This window comes from Perognathus longimembris, chromosome 3 (genome assembly GCF_023159225.1).
Source record: "Perognathus longimembris pacificus isolate PPM17 chromosome 3, ASM2315922v1, whole genome shotgun sequence".
In the NCBI taxonomy this organism is placed as follows: domain Eukaryota; kingdom Metazoa; phylum Chordata; class Mammalia; order Rodentia; family Heteromyidae; genus Perognathus; species Perognathus longimembris.
The window spans coordinates 123214601-123235789 of NC_063163.1; the positions used below are offsets into that span (position 1 = coordinate 123214601).

Genomic DNA, 21189 nt, shown 5'->3' on the forward strand with positions numbered 1-21189 from the left:
ATGCATAAAGCCCTAGGTTCAATTCCTCAGCACAACATACACACAAAAAGCTGGAAGTGTCACTGTGGCTCAAGTGGTAGAGCACTAGCCTTGAGCAAAAGGAAGCCAGGGACAGTGCTAAGACCCTGAGTTCAAGCCCCTTGAGCTACAGCTCTTCCGGCTTTTTGGTGGTTAAGGATAAAGAGTCTCAAGGACTTCCCTGCTGGGGGTGACTTCAAACTATGGTCCTCAGATCTCAGCCTCCTGAGTAGCCAGGACTACAGGTGTAAGCCAATGGCTTGTTTATGTTATAACTTTTTCAAATTAAGGCATTTGTAGTTTTTTCCCCTCAGAAGTTAAAACTTAGCTTGAACCTTTTCCCATGTGACAGCCTTGAGTTTTGGGTCAGATTTTTATGAAGTTTATCAACTACTTGTTACATTTTCATGAAGTGATGCTAATGGCAATGTCATCAGAGATAGAAGAGACGATCAGCTAATTCCAGGCTTGGCTCCTTATGAATGCTTTGTGCCACCAGACAGGTCAGCTTGTGTGCATACTGGCATGGTGCTGGGACACTGACTAGACCCTGAGGAAGGAAAAGAAAGATGATAATTCAGAAATAGCCTTGTTCTTTGAAACACTTGTTTCCGGCCTCCTGAGCAACACCAGTAAACAGCCTTACTTACCTGCCAGTTGTAGTACAGATGGCAGAGTTTGAATGTCAGTCTCTGCATGTGGTCAGGCTTCAAGCCGTTGTCATCATAGATGACATTATAGTGAGTGGGGCTAACAGTTCCCCGACTGGCAGTCTGGCTAATCAGGTAAAAATCGTACCTGACGATCACAAAATGAAATGACATAGAATGAGCCCAAACCTAAGAACACACAACGAATACTTCCTAAAGCAGATTTTCCAGTATCCTTACCACTCAGGACGTGTTGCTTCTGTATCCACGACAGTGCCCAGAGGAGGGTTCTGAAGGGTGTGACTCACTTCTGTAAAGAACCGGGGCATGCTCCTCTTCCTGACCACAAGCACGGACAGCCTGGGGGCAAAAAGTCAGGAGCAGAAAAATAATTCATGTGGTTTTGTAATCTTAAATGTTAAATAAATAAATTTCATTAGAAAATACTGCAAAACAAAGAAAATAAAATGCTTCCTTCCCTAGGGAAATATGCAACTTTCAAAATATATTGTTCTCATTTGTTGCAAAAGGTATTGTGCCAAATCATTTGGCTAATTCATCCTGTTTAAAAGGCAAGAAGAATGATTAGTAGAATAGTGAACTTTCACTGCAAGTTTGTGTGTGTGTACGCACATGGGAACATACATGTACACATGCTCTTGCCACTACCATGGCCTTCTGTTGTCTGGGTTTTATTGCTCATGGCCAGATCTCTACAACTTGAGTCACTCTTCCAGTCCAGTGTTGTGCTTCTGGCTGGCTTTGAACCCCAATTCTCTGATCTCAGCTTTGTGGTTAGCTAGGATTCCATGCACGAGCCACCAGCACCTGGCTTTGATTGAACTGAGGAAAGATTTTCCAGAATTATTCATGGAGACATTTTTCCCATTAGCAGTAGTCACTCTTCCTCTCAAGTCTATTTCTGAGTAGCAAGGAATAATTGTCAGTTCCTGTTACTTTTGTATGGACCATATAAAACCCATTCTATAGGTGAACGGATTTGACCAACATGTCTGGCTAAATGCTGAATTGCCAAGTGCTAAGATACTTCATAAAGTCAGAACCAAATGGATGCAGGGATCAATGTGAAGTTTCAGTTTGAACATTGTAATTAATTTTGAATGTCTCTCTCTCTCTCTTTCTTTCTCTCTCTCTCTCTCTCCTCTCTCTCTCTGTGTGTGTGTGTGTGTGTGTGTGTGTGTGTGTGTATGTGTGTGTGTGTTGGTCCTAGGGCTTGAACTCAGGGCCTGGGCCCTATCTCTGAGCTTTTCTGGTTGAAGTTGGTGCTCTATCACTTGAGCCACAGCTCAAGACACTTGGCTTTTTGCTAGTTAATTGGAGATAGGAATCTCATGGACATTCCTGCCTGGGATAGAGCTTTGAACCACTATCCTCCTATCTCAGCCCCCTGAATAGCTTGGATTACAGGCATGAACCACTACTGGTGCTCCACTTGGATCTTTTCAGTATTGATGGTTGATATTATTGGTAAAGTAATTTCTTATCTCCATCAGCTGTAGAACTTACTTCTGCCTCCTTTAATTATATATCATATTTCTTATTTTTAATCATTCATTTGAGACACATTCACCTGAAGTCAGTGGGAAAAATCTGGCTATAGTTTCAGTGACCTGGCCAGCAAGTAACTAACAGTAACTGGCATAGGTCAAGATGCAATTCTTCTGTGGCTTTGGTTGATGGTAGTTACAGAGTTCAGTGCACCACTGAACCTGAGATTATTGTCCTAAATTTTCTTTTATTTTTTTGGTCAGTCATGGGGCTTGAACTCTGGGTCCCTGAGCTACTCTTCTGTTCAAGGCTAGTACTCTACTGCTTTGAGCCACAGCACCACTTCCAGTTTTCTGGTAGTTATTTTTGGAGATAAGAGTCTCATGGACTTTTCTGCCCAAGTTGGTTTTGAACTGCAATCTTAGATCTCAGCCTCCTGAGTATCTAGGATTATTGGCATGAGCCTCGAGCCTGGCCCTAATTTTGCATTTATAATATCTTTCTTGCCTTTGCCACTTCACATTCCCAGTGAGGAAAATTCTATACTTAAATGTTGAATGTGCAAATGCCATGAGGGAGCTTTGTGTTCAAGATGGTCTGATTTCCATCTGTAGCTTGGAGTTCTTTCACAGTTCCCATACCTCCCAGTACTTTTCAGCACCACAACTAACTCAGCACCTTAATGTCTATAACTTATTCTTGTGTGTTATTTGTGTCTTAAATCTGAAACCACGGGTTTTACAGATATATTAATAGATGTTTTCATATATATTAAAATAAGCATCATTTGCCAGCAGACCTGATGATTTTCTGTGAGTCTGTGTCAGCTGCCTCCAAGAGTACCTTTTTCTCGTTGACATACCTCAGGCCCCCGAGCTTCTGTGTGCAGTCTGTGGGAGGCCATCTTGACCCAGGGAAAATCCATGCAGCCATACTGTCACAGTGCAGAAGCACACTGCATAGAAAGTCATGTTTGTGCACTAGGGGCTTAACAATTTCAGGAAAGGTGCTATCATTGGGAGTGTCGGAGAAAGAGCAATACCTGGTACTTGAGCTGGAGTCTTTGATGCTGCTCAGCAGCTGTGGGACTTCGTATTCAAGAACTGCTTTTAGCTGGCCATCCCCGACACCATCACGGTACACGATTATCCGTGCTGGCAAATCATGGTTGTGCTTGAACCATTTTTCCAGTGCTCCTGCAATAGCTAGTGTAAGTAAAGAATGATGCCAAACAAAAATAGCATTCCCACACCATATTTTAGTGTTTTAAAAACACTTTGCTATTTCAGACACAAATAGAGCAATATCTAATTTGGTTTAATATCTAACAGGTAATTCAGAATAGAGAAATATCTAGTTTGTGTTATAGTACAATAATTCAAAAGTGGAAGATTTTAGAAGCATCTTTCATCTCTACTTGCAGATCTCTATGACCTGATATATTCAGAAATTTAGCATATTTTAAGACCAAATTTAATATTTAAGCAACAAATTCAAATTTTTATTTGACTGACAAGTACCTACAGCCAACTTATTACTCATTTATCTTTACTTCCAGTCTTTAACTTCTCTCAGTAATACAGACCCTGATAAGTTTGTGCCATTTTCTTACCCAATGAGAATAAATAGGAAATCATAAGAAAATGACTTTTCCACCTACTCTCAGTAGAAACTGCCTAAGAGTAGGAATCATATGTTAGCTTCTACACAGAGAAAATTTCTTTTTTTTCTTTTTTTTTTTTTTTTGCCAGTCCTAGGCTTTGGACTCAGGGCCTGAGCACTGTTCTTGGCTTCTCTTTGCTCAAGGCTAGCACTCTGCCACTTGAGCCACAGCGCCACTTCTGGCCATTTTCTATATATGTGGTACTGGGGAATCGAACCCAGGGCTTCATGTATACGAGTCAAGCACTCTTGCCACTAGGCCATATTCCCAGCCCTAGAGAAAATTTCAATAACAATTGCTACAAGAAATTTACCAGGGTTTGAAATGAGTGGCAAAGTAATAGAATGCAGTAATTATTTTCATGTACATATTATAAATTTTACTTTAGAAGAGTTTACTGTAAAATTTTCATTTTAGTTTGATAGAAGATAATCATATATCTAAGATCATTATCAACATATTCACCAAGTTCATTTGAAAAAAAATTATCACCTCTCTGCCTTGAGATTTACAGACTGGAAAATACAGTTTTGAAGAGAGGTTGACTTACACACATTTGGAAGCTCTAACTGTGAACAGAGCCCCCTTTGTCTTCCACTATCACTCCATCTTTTCCTGTTATGCCACATTTTGTCTGTAAGCATTGCTATCCTACAGCCAAAGACTTGTCTCCTGTGTCTAGACTTACACAGCTCTGTCTAAGCCTACTGACACTGAGGGAAGTTTCTTTTGGCCTTCAAACTGTTTTCCAGAGGCCACCAGCAATCACAAACTTTTCTCCCTTTTGGATTTTTGTTCATCACACAGTCAAATGTGAATGCTACACAGTCTGACTTTTTAGCCTGTGAGAGTCAGCACATAAATTTGGGATCCCCAACTGGATGACACTTGACAGGTTCAGGGAGTTTACTTCTGCCTAGCTGCTCTGTTCATAAGCATGTAAAATTTGGATCTGAAGCCCACCCAGATTGCTGTAATTTTAGTACCAGTCATGAAGACTTTTAGATAATCTGCCATATCAGTTGTAGTTTTCTGAAGGATGCAGCGGGAAAACCACCTAAAGCAAGCAAAAGACAAGATTAAAGTTTAACTTCAATATTCCTACTCTAAGGACGTAGTAATACTAAACTAAGAAATAGACATAAAAATTAATGTTCATAATTTGGTACATGCTATGTGATCACAATTATATTAAAAAGTACCTCATCCCAAGAATCAATTTATTGTTCTTTGAAATCATAGTGTTGGCATTGGGGTGCAAGTCCTGGCTCTTCACCAGTTATATGATTTGGCTATGTGAACTTAATCCTAATTTCCTCAACTGTACCAGAGACTGTCAAGGTAGTAAAGTTCTCACTACCTCCTAGGTTTGTCATAAATATTTAGCTCAATGATATACAGAAAATTCTTAGGACAGTATTTGGAATACAGTGAACACTAGTAGAGGCTGCTGTTTTATTACTACTACTACTACTCATGATAAAGTTCTCATGATAAAGTCATTAGTTAAAAGCATTTGGGAAATGAATATCATGGCAGAATGTATTCTATGGTTTGGGTATAAAATGTCCCTCTAATAGGCTTGTGTATTGAAGGATTATTCCTTAGTATGTGGAGCTATTGAAGGTGATTGGATTGAGAAAATACTGACTCTATTAATGATTTAAACCACTGAATTATTAGGAGGTATGTCTTAAATTTTGGGAAGGTCACTGGGGGTCACCTATGTTATCTGTTTTCCATCTCTTCCCCCACCCCATCTCATGTGAGCATGCACATATCCACACACTCATGCACATATGTACATACACACACAGATAAAAGAATTTTTGAAAACTATCCATGGATTAGAATGCCTTCATGTTAGACTAGAAGTCTGATGGACAACTTTCAGTACATTGTTGTAGTAAAAAGCAAAACAACTTGTATGATGTTGTTTTGGCTGGTTGTGGGACTGGGCACTGACTGTCCTTGAGCTTTTTGGCTCAAGGCTAGCACTCTAACACTTTGATCCACAGTGCCACTTAGTTTTGTGGTGGTTAATTGGAGATAAGACTCTGATGGACTTTCTGTCCAGGCTGGCTTTGAGCCAGGATGCGAGGCAACTTATTACATCAATATTGTGGAAAAAATCCGTGTCAGTCCTGGGGTTTGAACTCAGTGCTTGGGGCACTGTCCTTGAGCTTTTGTGCTTAAGGCTAGCACTCTACCACTTGAGCCACAGCTGCACTGCAAGCTTTTTTTGGTAATTAATTGTAGGTAAGAGTCTCACAGACTCCTTTCCAGGCTGGCTTCAAATTGCAATCCTCAGATCTTAGCCTCCTGAGTAGCAAGGATTACAGGTGTGAGCCACCAAAGCCTGGCAAAAAATATTTTTATGTGTATTATTCATAATCATTGAGTGTTAATTTTTAAAATATGAGTAAATAATATAAATTATTCTTTAGTTGAACTACAATTAAAAGTTTAATAGAACGCAGGCATGGTAATACATGCCTGTAATCCAAGCACTTGTGAAGCTGAGGCAGGAAGATGGCAAGTTCAGGCCAGTCTGGGTTACATAGTGAACTCAAGAACAGCTGGACGAGCATTGAGATGTTTTCTCAAACAAAAGGATCTAATTTAAGAATATGTTAGAGTTGGGGCTGGGAAGGTGGCTTAGTAGTAGAGTGTTTGCATAGCATGCATGAAGCTCTGGCTTCGATTCCTCAACACCACATAAACACAAAAGGCTGGAAGTGGCACTGTGGCTCAAGAAGTAGAGTGCTAGCCTTGAGCAAAAAGAAGCCAGGGACAGTGCCCAGGCCCTGAATCCCAAACCCCAGGACGAGCGAAAAAAAAAATGTTAGAGTAATCTGACAAGTACCTGGTGATTCTGGGGTTAACACTGGCCACAAATCCAACCACCACCACTTCTTTGCTGAGTGCATCTTTACAGATATCAATACCAACCACCATCAGGGACTTTAACTGAAAAAGTAAATGTGACATGATTTAATAGGATGAAATATTTACCCAATTATTAATATGAGTTTATTACTATTACTGTCAATATGAATTACTTTATTATGATTAATGATTAATATGACTTTATTTTTGTGGCAGTACTAAGGCTTGAACTCAGGGCCTTGTGCTCTTGCTTAGCCTTTCCTCTTAAGGCTAGCACTTTACTACTTAAGCCACATCACCACTTATGGCTTTTGCTGGTTAATTAGAGATGAGAGTCTCACCGACTTTTTCTGCCCATGCTGGCTTTGAACTGCAATCCTCAAATCTCAGCCTCCAGAGGAGCTAGGATTACAGACATGAGCCACTGCTGCCAGACTTAATTCTGACATTTAAGGTATGTGTTAGGGAGATCAAGATCCATGTTATTAAGCCAGACCAGAGAATTAAAGGTGGAGGAAATAGTATGATACATGCTTTGCTTAAGTGAATCACTATAGGCCACCTCAACCATGAGTATCTGTGGGGTGAAATGGGGACACAGTGGCTAGAGTGTAGGAAAGTGGTGAATCCATTTTCCCTTACTTCTGGTTTGTAAGAATCTGAAGTGAAATTCTGTTCTATTTCTTCAGATTGCTAAGGAATCTTCACTTAGTTGTGTGACCAGCATGTGTATTCCTATCTCATGTCAAACAGGCTGGGGGAGGGAAGACTGAGGCGACCATATTTGTTCTCATGGTTATGGGAATGTAAAGGAATGGGTAACATTTTTTGCTTCTCATTCTCCCAATGTCTTTCCTTGCCTGCTTCAGTTCAGGAAATGAGGATTTTCTTAATTCCTACTAGAGTTGAGAGGTGTGAGGGGCAGATCATAGGCTATGCCAATGCTTTGATATTTGGGGAACTCCAAGTAGGATGCAAGGCTAGTCTGAAAGGTAGCACACTGCAGAAAGTATGTACAAGTAGAGGCCATGGAATATAGACTTTAAGATAAGCAGTCCCTCGCCCCATCCCCAAGTTGATGATGAAGTAGATTCTTTTTCATGAACAAAATGTATTTCATTGTTTTTCTACATTAGCAGCTGAATTTAAATTCCTTGAGAATTCCTTGCTTCACCTTTTGGGGCTTTTATAATACCACAACCCAAGGTAGAGTGCAACACTCAGGCCAACAAATTACAGTTGACGCCCCCATGTCTATGAGTTTTGCATTTACATTATATTAGCTATTAGAGGAAATCTGGAGATGATTTAAAGTGCACAAGAGAACAAGTATAGGTTATATGAAAATACTAAAGCTGCAGATTTTGGTATCCCCTGGGAGTCCTGGTTCCAACCTCCCAAGGATTTGGGGGGGGGGGAACCCTACTTTGATTTAAAAGTTAATTGCCTGGTTGTTTACTAAGAGGAGAAGTGTAATGGAGCCCTCACTGGAATCTCGACGGCCCACAGCTCTCCTCCAAGCTTACAGGTCATCTGCATGGCAATCTTGGTGGCAATGCTCATCATCATCCCCTGTCTATTCAAAGTCTTAGCAAGTACACACTGGCTTGGGACCGGGCAGTCGGAGCTCAGATACTTTTTAATGGAATCATAACAGTTCTTTTGATTAGAAGGTAAAATACACATCACCTAAAAGCAAAAACAGCAACACAAGATAAAATCAATTTACTTATGTTTGGGAAGAGTTTCTGGAAAAAAAGTGAACCCTCTAAACATCTTTTGTTCCTAAGTTTTCAAGAAGCAAACATTAACATGCCTACAGTTTTCTTAAATGGCCTTTGAACCAGTGAAAAATGAATCAGGGCAAAGCCCTTTTCCAGCCAGTCCTAGCTATCTCTCTTTGCTTTCCTTTCCTCCTCACTTTTCTCTTAGATTGATTCTGTTTGTGTACTCAAATTTTCTTCCCATGAACTCTTTCTCCTATGGTCAGCTGGTTCTCCTATAGCTCTGTAAGACAGTAGCCTCTTTTTCAGGAAATGCACAAGTGTTCAGGAGTAACTGCATGTAACTTACCCTTCAATATTTCAGGAAATGATACTGGCAAATATGATAATGATGAAGAAATACAGTTACATGTCAGCCAAGACTCTGGGGAAGGTATATGAAAGGTCTCTCTATATTCTATCACAATGTTTCTGAAAGTTTTATTTCATTTAAGTAAAAATATACTTATAGTGAGAATCCTATTCATTTAGTATAACAACTTATAGACATCTTTCTGTGTATATGAGTAAAAGAGAAACAGATGGCTATACTATTTTGCATGAGATATGAACAAGCATGTTGGGAGTTGAGCTAAGTAAACTGAGGAGGCTAAAGAGGAAACAAAATATACAGGAAAAACAATGTGGTATCTGGGTAGGCAAAGGTCTAGCAAGAAGAGCAGAAATATCTAAAATGTCTAAGAAGTTGTAGTATAGGGTTTACAGGCATGGCTCAGTTGGCAGCACAGCAGCCAATGAGCAAAAGTGTTAGATACAGAGCTTGAGTCCTGGTCTTTAACGCAACAACAAAAACAAACAGAAAGTTGAAGGGTGGTATAACCATACATTGGCTCCAGTCTGTTACATATGCATGCACTCAGTACAAACACACACACACACTCACATATACAACAATTTTGGGAAATGAGGCAACTGAAAGCATCCATCATGGTGGTACAGTGCAGGAGGAAATGGCTTACATAGAAGATGAAACACACAGAGGGCAGGCTTCCAGAGGAAGCAGAAACTTGGAGCCAAGGGTACCCTAACATTTATGAGAAGAAATGGAAGTCAATTTAAGTAAAAGGTGATCCTCAACAAGCTGGAAAAGAATGCAAGCAACAGGGCTGGGGATATGGCCTAGTGGCAAGAGCGCTTGCCTCGTATACTTGATGCCCTGGGTTTGATTCCCTAGCACCACATATACAGAAAATGGCCAGAAGTGGCGCTGTGACTCAAGTGGCAGAGTGCTAGCCTTGAGCAAAAAGAAGCCAGGGACAGTGCTCAGGCCCTGAGTCCAAGGCCCAGGACTGGCAAAAAAAAAAAAAAAAAAAAAAAGAATGCAAGCAACCGAGGCAGACAGAAGACTAACAATAAATATTTAAAACTTTTAGAGCTAAGAAAATAAAACATTAATAGTAATACTTTCTTAAGCATATAACAATTTGCAAACCTACCATGGAAGAGAATGTTCAAAAACATGTAAATTGTACATCAAAAATCCAAAAAATGTCCTATACTTACCAACTGAACATCATGGTCAACATGTTGCTGAATAGCTCTAAGGAATGCAGCTGGATTTTCTTGTACATTTACACTATAGTAGAAAAAAGTTCCTTCTTGGTAGCACATAATCATATAGTATTAGAAGTCATACAAATGAATTTGCAAAGACTAGTAATTTTAGCGAAAAAGTCATTAGGGAAATATGAAAATATTTTGAATCTAAGATTCTTTTTCTCACTACAAGATATGCAATCAACATTTAGTAACCATTTTTATTATTATAAACATTGTTTTGAGGAAAATGATACTGTTTCAACTGTATAGAATGTCTTCAATTAATATTTATATTGTTCAAAATTGGGTTGAAAGTGAACTTTAGAAATTTACAAGCTCAGGTTACCAAATTCTAAAACAGGGTTCTCATTAAAGCAGTACTGACTCTCTAAGACATTTTTTAAATGAAAGTTTCTGAAATCACCAAGTTAATGAAGCCAAGGTATTCAACTATGTTCCTGCATAATTGAAGAACATAAAAAGGGGTGGTCTGTTTGGTTTTGTTTGATTAGCTTTTTTAACCACAGTGGCAACTTGTTTTGTTGGAGTCTGGACTAGACAACCTTAATCAGTTAGCCAGTCAGCATATTTATCAATCATGTAACATTATGTTATGGGTCAAAGGCTACAAAAACAACTTCCACATTCCCACATTTAAAGAACTTCTCAGTCTTCCAATTAGGAATTTCATACCTTCACAATAGCATAGAAAAAAAAAGAAGTAACCATAATTATATAAGCATCTCAAGCTCAATATAATGAGGCATGACCAATGAATGGGTTTCTAAAGAAAAACTGCCCAATTTTGAGTAAATATGTGATTCCCTCATTATGTTAAGTTTATCTATGTTTCTTATTCTCAGCAACTGAGAATCTAGCACATAGTAACTACTCAATAAAAGTTTAAAGAATAAATAGATGTCTTTATTAAAAAAAACTAAATAACCTTATGTAGCAGAATCAATAAAACTTATTTTAGGGGGTGGGAGGGGTGTGCGCACGCGTTCACATGCCTGTCCTGGGGCTTGTACTCAGAGCCTGGGCATTGTCCCTGAGCTTTTTTGCTCCAGTCTAGTGCTCTACCATTTGAGCTACAGCTCCTCTTCAAGCTTTTTAGTGATTACCTGAAGATATGGAGTCTTAAGGACTTTCCTGCCCAAGCTGGCTTTGAACCTTGATACTCAGTCTCCTAAGTAGTTAAGATTACAGATGTAAGCCACCAGTACCTGGATAGATTTGTTTACTTATTCTTAAATAAACTTTTATTTTTTTGTCTGTTTATTTTTTTGTCAATAATGGGGCTTGAATCTGTGGCCTGGGCACTATCCCTGATTTTTTTTGCTCTAGGCAAGTGCTCTACCACTTTGAGCCACAGCTCCACTTTCAGTTTTCTGGTGGTTAATTGGAAATAAATAGACTTTCCTGTCCGGGTTGGCTTTGAACTGTGACTCTCAGATCTCAGCCTCCTGAGGAGCTAGGATTATAGGCGTGAGCCACCAGCAGCTAGCTTTTATTTCGTTTTTAATTGTTATTATAAAGGTGATGTACAGAGAGGGGTTACTATTTTATAAGTCAGATAATGAGTACATTTCTTTTTGGAGAATGTCACCCCTTCCTTTGCTCTCTTCCAGTCGAGATATTTCTATATTTAAATTTTGAAACATCATAAAATCTTTCACATAAATCATGAAATACAACATTTATTTTTTAGTATTCTGTTTGCTGTTAAGGTTCATTAGTAACTGATAAGGACAAAAGTAAAGGTGGCAAAATATGGACTTACTAAGGATTTATATCTAACTAGGTTGGGTGCCAGTGGCTCACTCCTATAAGCCTGGCTATTTAGGAAGCTGAGATCTGAGGATCACTGTTTGAAGCCAACCAAGGCAGGAAACTATGATTCAAAGCCAGCTTAGGCAGGCATATCCATGAGACTCTTATTTCCAATTAACCACTCAAAAGCCAGAAGTAGAAGGTGTGTTCCAAATAGAAGAATGCCATCCTTGAGTGCAAAAAGCTAAAGAATAGCTTCTAGGCCCTGAGCTAAAGCCCTAGTACTGGCAAAAAAGAAAGATTTATTATACCCCAACTAATATTGAAAAGATTTTGAGGTAATGAGTCTTTCCTAAGGAGAACTGTGAAAATAAAGGTTTCAAAGATCAAGGTAAAATATAGTCTATCTTCATAAAATAAGCTTATCAAGTCTTTCTTCTTGTAATGAATTTCTTGATACTTTGTATTAGCAAATTGTACTAAAATGAAGCGTTTGCAGATAATGCCAGCCATTATTTCCTGCCTTCTAATCAAACAAAATTAATATACTGAAAATATTCAGTGTATTCTTACATTTTAGGGTAGCCCACATTAAATCCCATGGAACTTCCAACTCTTCTCAAACAGCTCAGAAAACTCTGGATCATGCCCTCAGTTCTGTTACTACATAAAATCAACCATTTATTCAAAGGCTGTGCACTTAGGACCTTGCAGGTTTGTGTATCCTTGGACCAATCAGCAGCACACATGGGCTGACACTGAGAAAATAAAGATCATGAAAGGATTGGGCAGATTTATTCAGACAGCAATTAAATAGAGACAACATGAAATAGCTATTCATTACAACAGAATAATTTAAGGCAATTTTTTGTTTAAAAAATTATGAATTCCTTTTTATCATAGCCAATATGATGAGGACTAACTCCTGACCATGACCCTAATGGAGGCCTACATTTTAGTACTTTACAAGGTTCTGGAAATTAGTTTTCCCCTCAGCGTTTCCAATAATGGTAATTTGTATTATCAAAAATGATGAAAAATCTCTACATGCCAACACAAAACATCTGATATTCAGTTACATTAGAGACATGTCAGTTTATTATACTAAATAAAGACAAGAGAGCTTTTTAAGGTGAAATTAAATACAATTGGCCTTAAAGGAAAAAAAAGTGAAGAATAATATAATTTTTGCATGAAATAGGTTCATTTTGCCAACTGAAACCCAGAACTGGCAACAGTTGTTTTTTCAGGTTTCAGTATGCCTGTTTTCTTAAGTACTGTCTGGAGTGAATTTTTTCACGTTAGGCCAAAGGACTATCATTTTAATTTGAAAGATTAACAGACACAACTGACACAGCATCTGAAAACCAACTGTGGTAAAAGGAAACATAGTCTGTTAGAGTTATCTTTCATCAGGAAATAGAATTTTCACAAGTAGAGGCTTTCTTTTTTTCCTTCTTCTTTCTAGAATGGCAGGCAATACTAGGTTTTTAAAAATTAGAATGGTTAAATATATCATTTTCTAACAAACCTAAACTGTGTCTACTGGGTACTGATAAGTCCAGTCAATTAAATTTATACTGAAAAGGAAATCATAGGGGACCTTAAATCTTAGGAAAAAAGGGAAGGCAGGGATATGGCCATGGAGAAACCTAGCAAATATTACAAGCCCTCCATCACTCTGGCTAATGACCAAACTTACATATTTTTAAATACAAATAAAATCACAGCACTTACTATGTGGTCTCGCATTAATATTTTTTCTGAAGGCACAATCCGGCCTGTCAGAGATATTTGGTTTCCGAAATTTAGTCCCCAGGTCTCCAGCTCAAATCGAGCAACCTTGTTTCTGTTGGAAGAATTATTTTAAACCATTAGAGCACTTACTTCCCTTAAACTTTGTTTTATCCACTAGAGATATAATTATAGATTAATGGATTATTCAGGGGCCAATTTTCTGTCTTTAGTATTCCTCGCTCTTATTTCTTGTCATTGGGAAACAGTTGTGGCTGTTGGGGTTACACAGGAATGGGAACAGGTTCCACTGTGAGCACTGACTGGAAAAAAAAATAGCTTTTGAGCCAGGAAGGCATGGGTTTAATGCCTAGATCTAATCTTAATAACATGTGACCTTGAGCCACTGTTAAATATTTCAAAGCCTTGGCTTTCTTACCAGTAAAATGCAAAGAATAAAAGCAGCTACTTCATAGACTTGATGTGTGCTTATCATACTGGCTGGCACATGTTTTGAGTGCAATAGGTGTGAGATATTCCTAATAAGAAATATTAACAGGGAGACACCTCAGAGCTTCTGAATGTACAACTGTTGCCTAGGAGAGAGTAGATGGAGGATGAGAAAGGAAGGGAGCGTAAGTACTTAGGTTTGAGAAAATTTACAGGCTTGACAGGGAAGCATATGAGGGGATTAGTGTTAGCAACTTTGATTTTGTAACTTAATTAGCTGTAATCAGAGTTAGTGTTATGGCCTATGACAGAGAGCAATATCTACTTAGCTGTCACTCCTTGAGAGAAACAACCCAGTGAGCCTGTCTCTTCTTTGCCACACAATCCCCAGCATGCCGTAGGCATGTACTCACAGGACACAGACAAGCTCTACACTTTGATTTCCTGGTAAAGGTCCATGTCCTTCTTAGGGAGGTTAAACTTCACCACTGGCACTCCACAATTGCCCACAACTCCCATCTACTAACATTATCTCTGAGCCGTTTGAATCAATACTTCTCTTCAGAAGTACCTGCCAAAGATGAGCTGGTTATGGTCATCATCAGCCAGGAAACAAGGTTGAGATAAATGGTTTTAGTGAGGTTTGGCAGGTGGATGGATCAGGAAGACTAATCTATTGGTTCATATAAGAGGAACATACCAGAATCTTTTCTTGGCTAGGCATAATTCAAGGGGCTGTCCAAAATAAATGGCAAGAGTCTATCAATAGAATGGAACCTGTGAATTCACTAGATTAATAGAGATGCTCATTCATAATATAAAAACACTTAAGAAAAACCTTTAAATGAAAAAGATGCAAACATGTATATTACTTTCATTTTCCTAAAAGAGATATTTGCAAACACATATAACCCTATATGCATTTGTGAAATAAAATATAGTCTTTTATCCAGTAATGATTCATTGTTTTATTGAACAAATATAATTACTGAGTTCTTCCTCCTTCTGTCGCTTCTTTCCTACCTCATCATTACTTATGAAAATTTCCAAATTCTTCCATGAGCTACTAAAAAAATGAGACTGAGTGCTGGTGGCTCACACTTGAGAGGCTGAGATCCAAAGGACTGTTATCCAAGGCTGGCTTAGGCTAACGGTTCACAAGACCCTTTCTCCATGAGAGCTGATATGACAGTGTGCATCTGTCATTCTGGCTATGTGGAAGGCTGGGACTGGGGGGTGGGGGCGGTCAGCAGCTCCAAACCAGACTGCGCAGTAAAGTCTGTAAGGCTCCCTTGTTAAGGGGAGAAACCGGGTGTTGTGGTGAGCATTGGTCATGTCATCTGTGACAGGAAGCCTGGAACATGTGGAGAGCAGACCAGGTGCATGCCCAGGCAGGAAGCAAGATCCTATTTCATAAATAAACAGCACCATTTATCTTTCTTTGGGATGCTAAGTGGGGGACAGAAATGGAGGGATAAGTGGTGAATAAATGCAGCAGTGATACTCACTAGACTCTATGTTGAAAATAAACTGTACAACTTGTAGGTGGAGACAGGAGGGAAAAACTGGGAGACAGCAAGGGAAGGGGTGATACTGTCCAAAAAGAAATGTACTCTGACTTATGAAACTGTAACCGCTCTGTACAACACCTTTATAATAACAATAAGAAATAAAATTTTAAAAATAACCATCACAAAAAGAATTAGAGGCATGGCTCAGCAGTAGAGTGCCTGTCTATCCAACCTGAGGCCTTTCATTCAAGCCTCAGTTCCACCAAAAAATAAATAAAATTTTCTACTACACACTTAAAAAAGTAACAAATGCAGTTATATAAACATGTTATCTGACCTACCATATATGTCCAAAATATTATCAACTGAAGACGTCACTAACCACATTCCAAGTGCCCAGGTCTAATGTATTAAACACGGAAGCTTAGCTGTCCAGCTGAAGGAGGGTTCAAAACCTACCAGCATGGGTTCCCACTGCTGTGCTTCCACCTGGCACTGCTGAGCATCTGGGCTGACCCTCTAGCCTCTAGACATCATGTTAGAAGCCATCAAGATTAGACATTTTCATTAAGGAACAAACACAAGAGCCACACAGTACCTCTGAATGTTGTCAGCAAGCCTGGCCAGGTGCTGCTGCCTGCCCAAAGGACTGAGCCTCGTTTCCGCTGCCACGGCCTTCATCAGGTGAAAATCAGAGGTTGTCTGGGCAGTCAGGCCTGCGAGGTACAGCACCAGTTGTAAACACACAAAAATCAACTAAAGGTCATTTTGACACCACTGCAATACTATCCCCAGTGAAAATCAAAATTATTTTTCTCTCTATACTACCAAAATTCAAAAAACTGCTGGGCACTGATAACATACACCTGTAATCTTAGTGATTCAGGAGGCTGAGAGCTGAGGCTCAAGGTTCAAATCTAGCCTGGGCAGGAAAAGTCCTCCATGAGACTCTTATCTCCAATTAACCACCAGAAAACTGGAAGTGGAGCTGTGGCTCAAAGTGATAGAGTGCTTGCCTTAAGTAAAAGAGCTCAGGGACAGCTCCCAGGCTCTCAGTTTAAGCCCCACAACCAACAGGGGGAAGAAAAAAACTGCAAAAATGCAGCTTGATTTTAGAAAAATATCTAGAGGCCTATTTTATACTAAAGTAACAAATGGAATGCATGAGATAGAGAAAATAGATTTCAAAGGGTACTATATCCTTTCTCTTGTCTTTACTATTAAGTGCATTACTTTAAAAGAGCCATTCTCCATGATTTAATTAGTGCCCTGGCACACTCAGCTACCCTAAGAAGTTTGTGCCCATTGCTCAGGTTCAGGAGCTTATGGTCTGCAGCCCAGCAGAGTTTTTTTGTTTGTTTTGCCAGTCCTGGGGCTTGAACTCAGGGCCTGAGCACTGTCCCTGGCTTCTTTTTGCTCAAGGCTAGCCCTCTACCACTTAAGCCACAGCTCCACTTCTGGCCATATTCTATATATGTGGTGCTGAGGAATTGAACCCAGGGCTTCATGTATACAAGGCAAGCGCTCTACCAGTAGGCCATATTCCCAGCCCCAGCAGAGTTTTAAAACATAAACATTACCTGTCAGAAAGCAAAGTTCAGGTATTAGGTGGACGATCTTAGATTCAGTGTTGTCATTTCTCTTGCTTTTCAACAGACTAACAAGCACTGGCTGATTTAGGTCAGATAAAGTAATATTGTATTGCTATAAAATACAAGATTAATGAGGGGAAAGTTAATATGGAAACACCATAAGAGGAAAATCCTTGGTTACAAGAAAGAAGCAAATCCCCAACATATACATTAATGATCCTTTTTAGTGGGAGAAAAAAATATCCCTTAGTTTCCTGAACTTTACAGTTTTCTTTTAAGGACTCATTCCTTTAAATGTAAGGTTCGGCTTTATCATTTTAATTATTTTTATAATATAATATGACTTTTAAGGAGCCATTCTCATGCTCCTCTGGGTCTCATTCAGATTCAGAATAGCCTGTAGCTGATTTTGTAAATAGTCCAGTGGCATCCCCTGGGGCTGACTCAATGCCAGTGTCTAGAGCTTCTACAGGCAGTAGGAGACCATCAATAAATATCTCTTGGGTATCTGCTATGTGCAAGGAAGTATGCTAAATGTGGGTAACCAGAAACAAAGAGCTTACATCATACATTAGATAGACTAAGGCTTAAGAGTGACCAGACTATTCATATCTTGCTTAAGATTATCTAATGTAGCTAAGTTCATTGAGCTCTGGGAAGAAAGTCATAGAGCTTCCCAGAGAGCTGATTGTTGAGCTAAATGATGAAGAATATTTAGTTTTTTCTGGCTTAAAAGAGTAGGGGGAAGAAGGAAGCTATTTTGGTGAAAATACACAGGAGAAACAGCCAAGAAACAGGGAAGGTACAGAATTTAAGAGATGAGGCTTAAAGGCAGAGGGTGACTAAATGATAAAGGATTTTGAAAGGCCTGCAAGGCAATGTTGTTTCATGCCTATAATCTGAGCTACTCGGGATCAGGGTTTGAAGCCAGCAAAGGCAGGAAAGTCTGTGAGACTCTTCTCTCCCATTAACCACCAGAAAACCTGAAGTGGAGCTATAGCTTAAAGTGGTAGAGCACTAGCGGTCAGCAAAAAAATTCAAGGACAGTGACCAGACCCAGTTCAAGTCCCATTACCATCAAAAAAGAAAAAGGTCTGAAAAGCTTATATTTGACTAGAGCAATAAAAAGTCACAGGTTGTTTTAAGTTTATAAATGACATTATCAGGAGAGTACTGATACTACCAGCAAAAATCAGAAGCAGAATGAGGATCTCAGCCAAAACAGGGACCATGGAGATGGAGAAGGGACAAGAGAGCATGTTATGGAAGGTAGACTCAGCCTGGAAAAATGGGGGAACTTCCTGCATTGGAAAGGAATATGAAGTCTTCTAAGCTAAGAGGAAAGGAAATAAACACATTCATACCTGCATGTAATAATCCACGTAAGAGATTTCAGAGCCATCTCGTCTCTGAAAGGTATGCACAGGCTTCACCGACCAGTCAATGTCATCAATGCGGTAGGTTCTGTTATTGTATCTGGTAAACATATGAAACTTTTTTTTAAAAGAAGATTTTTGAATCACTCAGATAAGCAACTGTTTCATCATACTTGTAACTCAAAGTATAAGACAGATTCCAGAATATCAGAAATTATGAGACAGTAACATAAGATAGTCACTTCTCTTTTTGCATGGTCAATGCTTACAAGAGTATTACTGCTTTGTATACAAGATCTTGTATTCCAACATATCCGGTGAGAAAGTTGGTAGAATACAATGTGTGTTTCTCACAGACAGATGCTCTAACTTCTGTTAAATCATGGTTAAATCTTCAATTGAGAAAGCATTACTTTAAAATTTTCCATCTGCTCTGTCATTGAAATTATTCTGAGACCAGAAATTCTTTCGGATAAAAAATACCAAGTAGGCTAACCAACTGCACAATTCTGCCATCTTGTTTAATGAACGTGGGACAGGTTGCCTAAGACCACTCTGAGCACCTTTTCCCCTTCAGAACTGTGTAGCCTGGAACATCCTGTCGTATGCCTCAGCCTGCAGAAATCTTCAAAGCAAGTTTTTCCAGAGCTAGGTATCCTGAAAGGCTGTTTCTTTTCTTTTCTCTCTCTCTCTCTCTCTCTCTCTCTCTCTCTCTCTCTCTCTCTCTCTCTCTCTCTCTCTCTCTCTCTCTCTCTCTCTCTTTTTCTTTTTTTGGCCACTCATGGGGCTTAAAACTCAGGGCCTGAACATTGTTCCTGGCTTCTTTTTGCTCAAGGCTAGCACTCTACCACTTGAGCCACAGCGCCACTTCTGTTTTTTCTGTGTATGTGGTGTTGAGAAATTGATCCCAGAGCTTCATGCATGGTAGGCAAGCACTCTACCACTAGGCCACATTCCCAGCCCACTGAAAGGCTGTTTCTTGAAAGAGTATGCTATACTAACCCATCAAGATCTTGACAGAAGTGCAGAGAGAAGTGTTACTGACCCAGGTAGAACAGCATTCAATTAGTTCTACCCTTCTCCTATGTGACCCACAAAATAACCCTAAGAGGAAAGACTAGCATGTCCCCTAAAAGATGCCTGTTTGGATTAGCAAAAGTATATGCTGTGCAGGCAGGGATGAGAGGGGAAACTGGGGAAAAGCAAACAAGGGATGTCCCAAAAAAGAAATGTACTCATTACCTGACCTATGAAATGGTAGTCCCTCTATACTACATCTTAATAATAATAATAAAACTATTTTCTTTTTAAAAAGTATATGCTGATACTCAGGAGACTGAAATCTGAGGATCACAGTTGGAAGCCAGCCTGGGTAGAAAAGTCTGTGAGAATCTTATCTCCACTAAACTACCCAGAAAAAAAAAAGTGGTGCTGTGGCTCAAGTGGTAAAGTGCTAGCCTTGAGTGAAAGACGCTCAGGGACAGTGCCCAGGCCTAGTTCAAGCCTCGGGACCAGAAAATAAAAGTATATGCTTAGCTTTTTTTTTTTTTTTGGACTCAGGAAGTCATTTAACAACAATTTTTAATTCAGTTCATTGTGCATGGAGGGGAAATTATGTATAGATATAAATGTAGAGGTTTCCCAATAAGGATCGAAAAGTCCTTACTCTCCTGTTCAGTACTGTGACACAAGAAAATGAAATGAAATGACCACCAAAAATTGGCTGAGGGGCTGGGAATATGGCCTAGTGGTAGAGCGCTTGCCTCGCATACATGAAGCCCTGGGTTTGATTCCTCAGCACCACACATATATATAGAAAAATCCAGAAGTGGTGCTGTGACTCAAGTGGTAGAGTGCTAGCCTTGAGCAAAAAGAAGTCAGGGACAGCACTCAGACTCTGAGTACAAGCCCCAGGATTGGCAAAAAAAAAAAAAATGGCTGAAAGCAAAGTGTTTATGGGAGCAGGCAGGTAAGAAATAGACTTACCTCATCTGTGGAAGTGAAGATTTGAAGCACAGAACTTGGGGTAGGGAACCCAGTTCCCTGTTACTAAAGTAACAAAGTTCAGACTGCTAAGGATCAGAATGGAAGAAGAGGATACAACAAGTAATAATATGTGACTATGTCAGCTTGGGACAGCCTGAACTTAGACAATAGAGGACAGCCACATCTGTACAGGTAACCAAATGGATCAGACTTGTATTGTGGCCAGTGCTCCAGTGAAATTCTTGTTCACAGAGACCTAAGTAATTCATTCTACAGAAAACATTTATTTAGTGGATTTTTACCTTGTAAGGACAATGAGCCCTATAAGCTGTTTCTCACACATCTGGGTGAAGTGGGGCATGCCAGTGTTGTAACAGAGATCAGTCATGAACTCCAGAACAGTTTCATTCCGGAGGATTTTGTAACTTACATCAGCACTAAACAGGATCCTGCTTTCAAAATATGACACAGAAATGGCAAACCCCGGCCAAAGGGATAATCTTTAAAAACATAAATTAAAACAAGAAAAAAATTCGTATTTAAAATGTTATACCAGAAAACAATAAAGATTTTTTTGTATGTGTGAATGTTGCTTGTGAGGCTTGAACTCAGAGCTTAGGTGCTGTTTCTGAACTCTCTGCTCTAGGCTAGCACTCTACCAGTTTGAGCCATAGCTCCACTTCTGGTTTTCTGGTGGTAAACTGAAGATAAAAGT

The 21189-nt window shown here is 39.4% G+C and overlaps 1 protein-coding gene across 3 annotated transcripts in view; it reads right to left on the reverse strand.

Moving 5' to 3' along the window:
* Positions 1–419: 419 nt before the first annotated feature.
* Piwil4 (piwi like RNA-mediated gene silencing 4) overlaps positions 420–21189 on the reverse strand; it is a 36626-nt gene continuing 15856 nt past the window's right edge. The window contains exons 7-20 of one of the 3 annotated variants that reach the window (XM_048344090.1): positions 20777–20974; positions 18477–18588; positions 17101–17224; positions 16119–16236; positions 13563–13674; positions 12399–12583; positions 10017–10089; positions 8218–8418; positions 6707–6810; positions 4827–4897; positions 3220–3373; positions 909–1028; positions 669–816; positions 420–568 (exon numbers count right to left, since the gene is read on the reverse strand). In XM_048344090.1, coding sequence (XP_048200047.1) covers positions 452–568; positions 669–816; positions 909–1028; positions 3220–3373; positions 4827–4897; positions 6707–6810; positions 8218–8418; positions 10017–10089; positions 12399–12583; positions 13563–13674; positions 16119–16236; positions 17101–17224; positions 18477–18588; positions 20777–20974 — 1837 coding nt within the window. In that variant the 3' untranslated portion in view covers positions 420–451. The remainder of the gene's footprint in view (positions 569–668; positions 817–908; positions 1029–3219; positions 3374–4826; positions 4898–6706; positions 6811–8217; positions 8419–10016; positions 10090–12398; positions 12584–13562; positions 13675–16118; positions 16237–17100; positions 17225–18476; positions 18589–20776; positions 20975–21189) is intronic. The other 2 variants (XM_048344088.1, XM_048344089.1) reach the window with 2 other exon arrangements.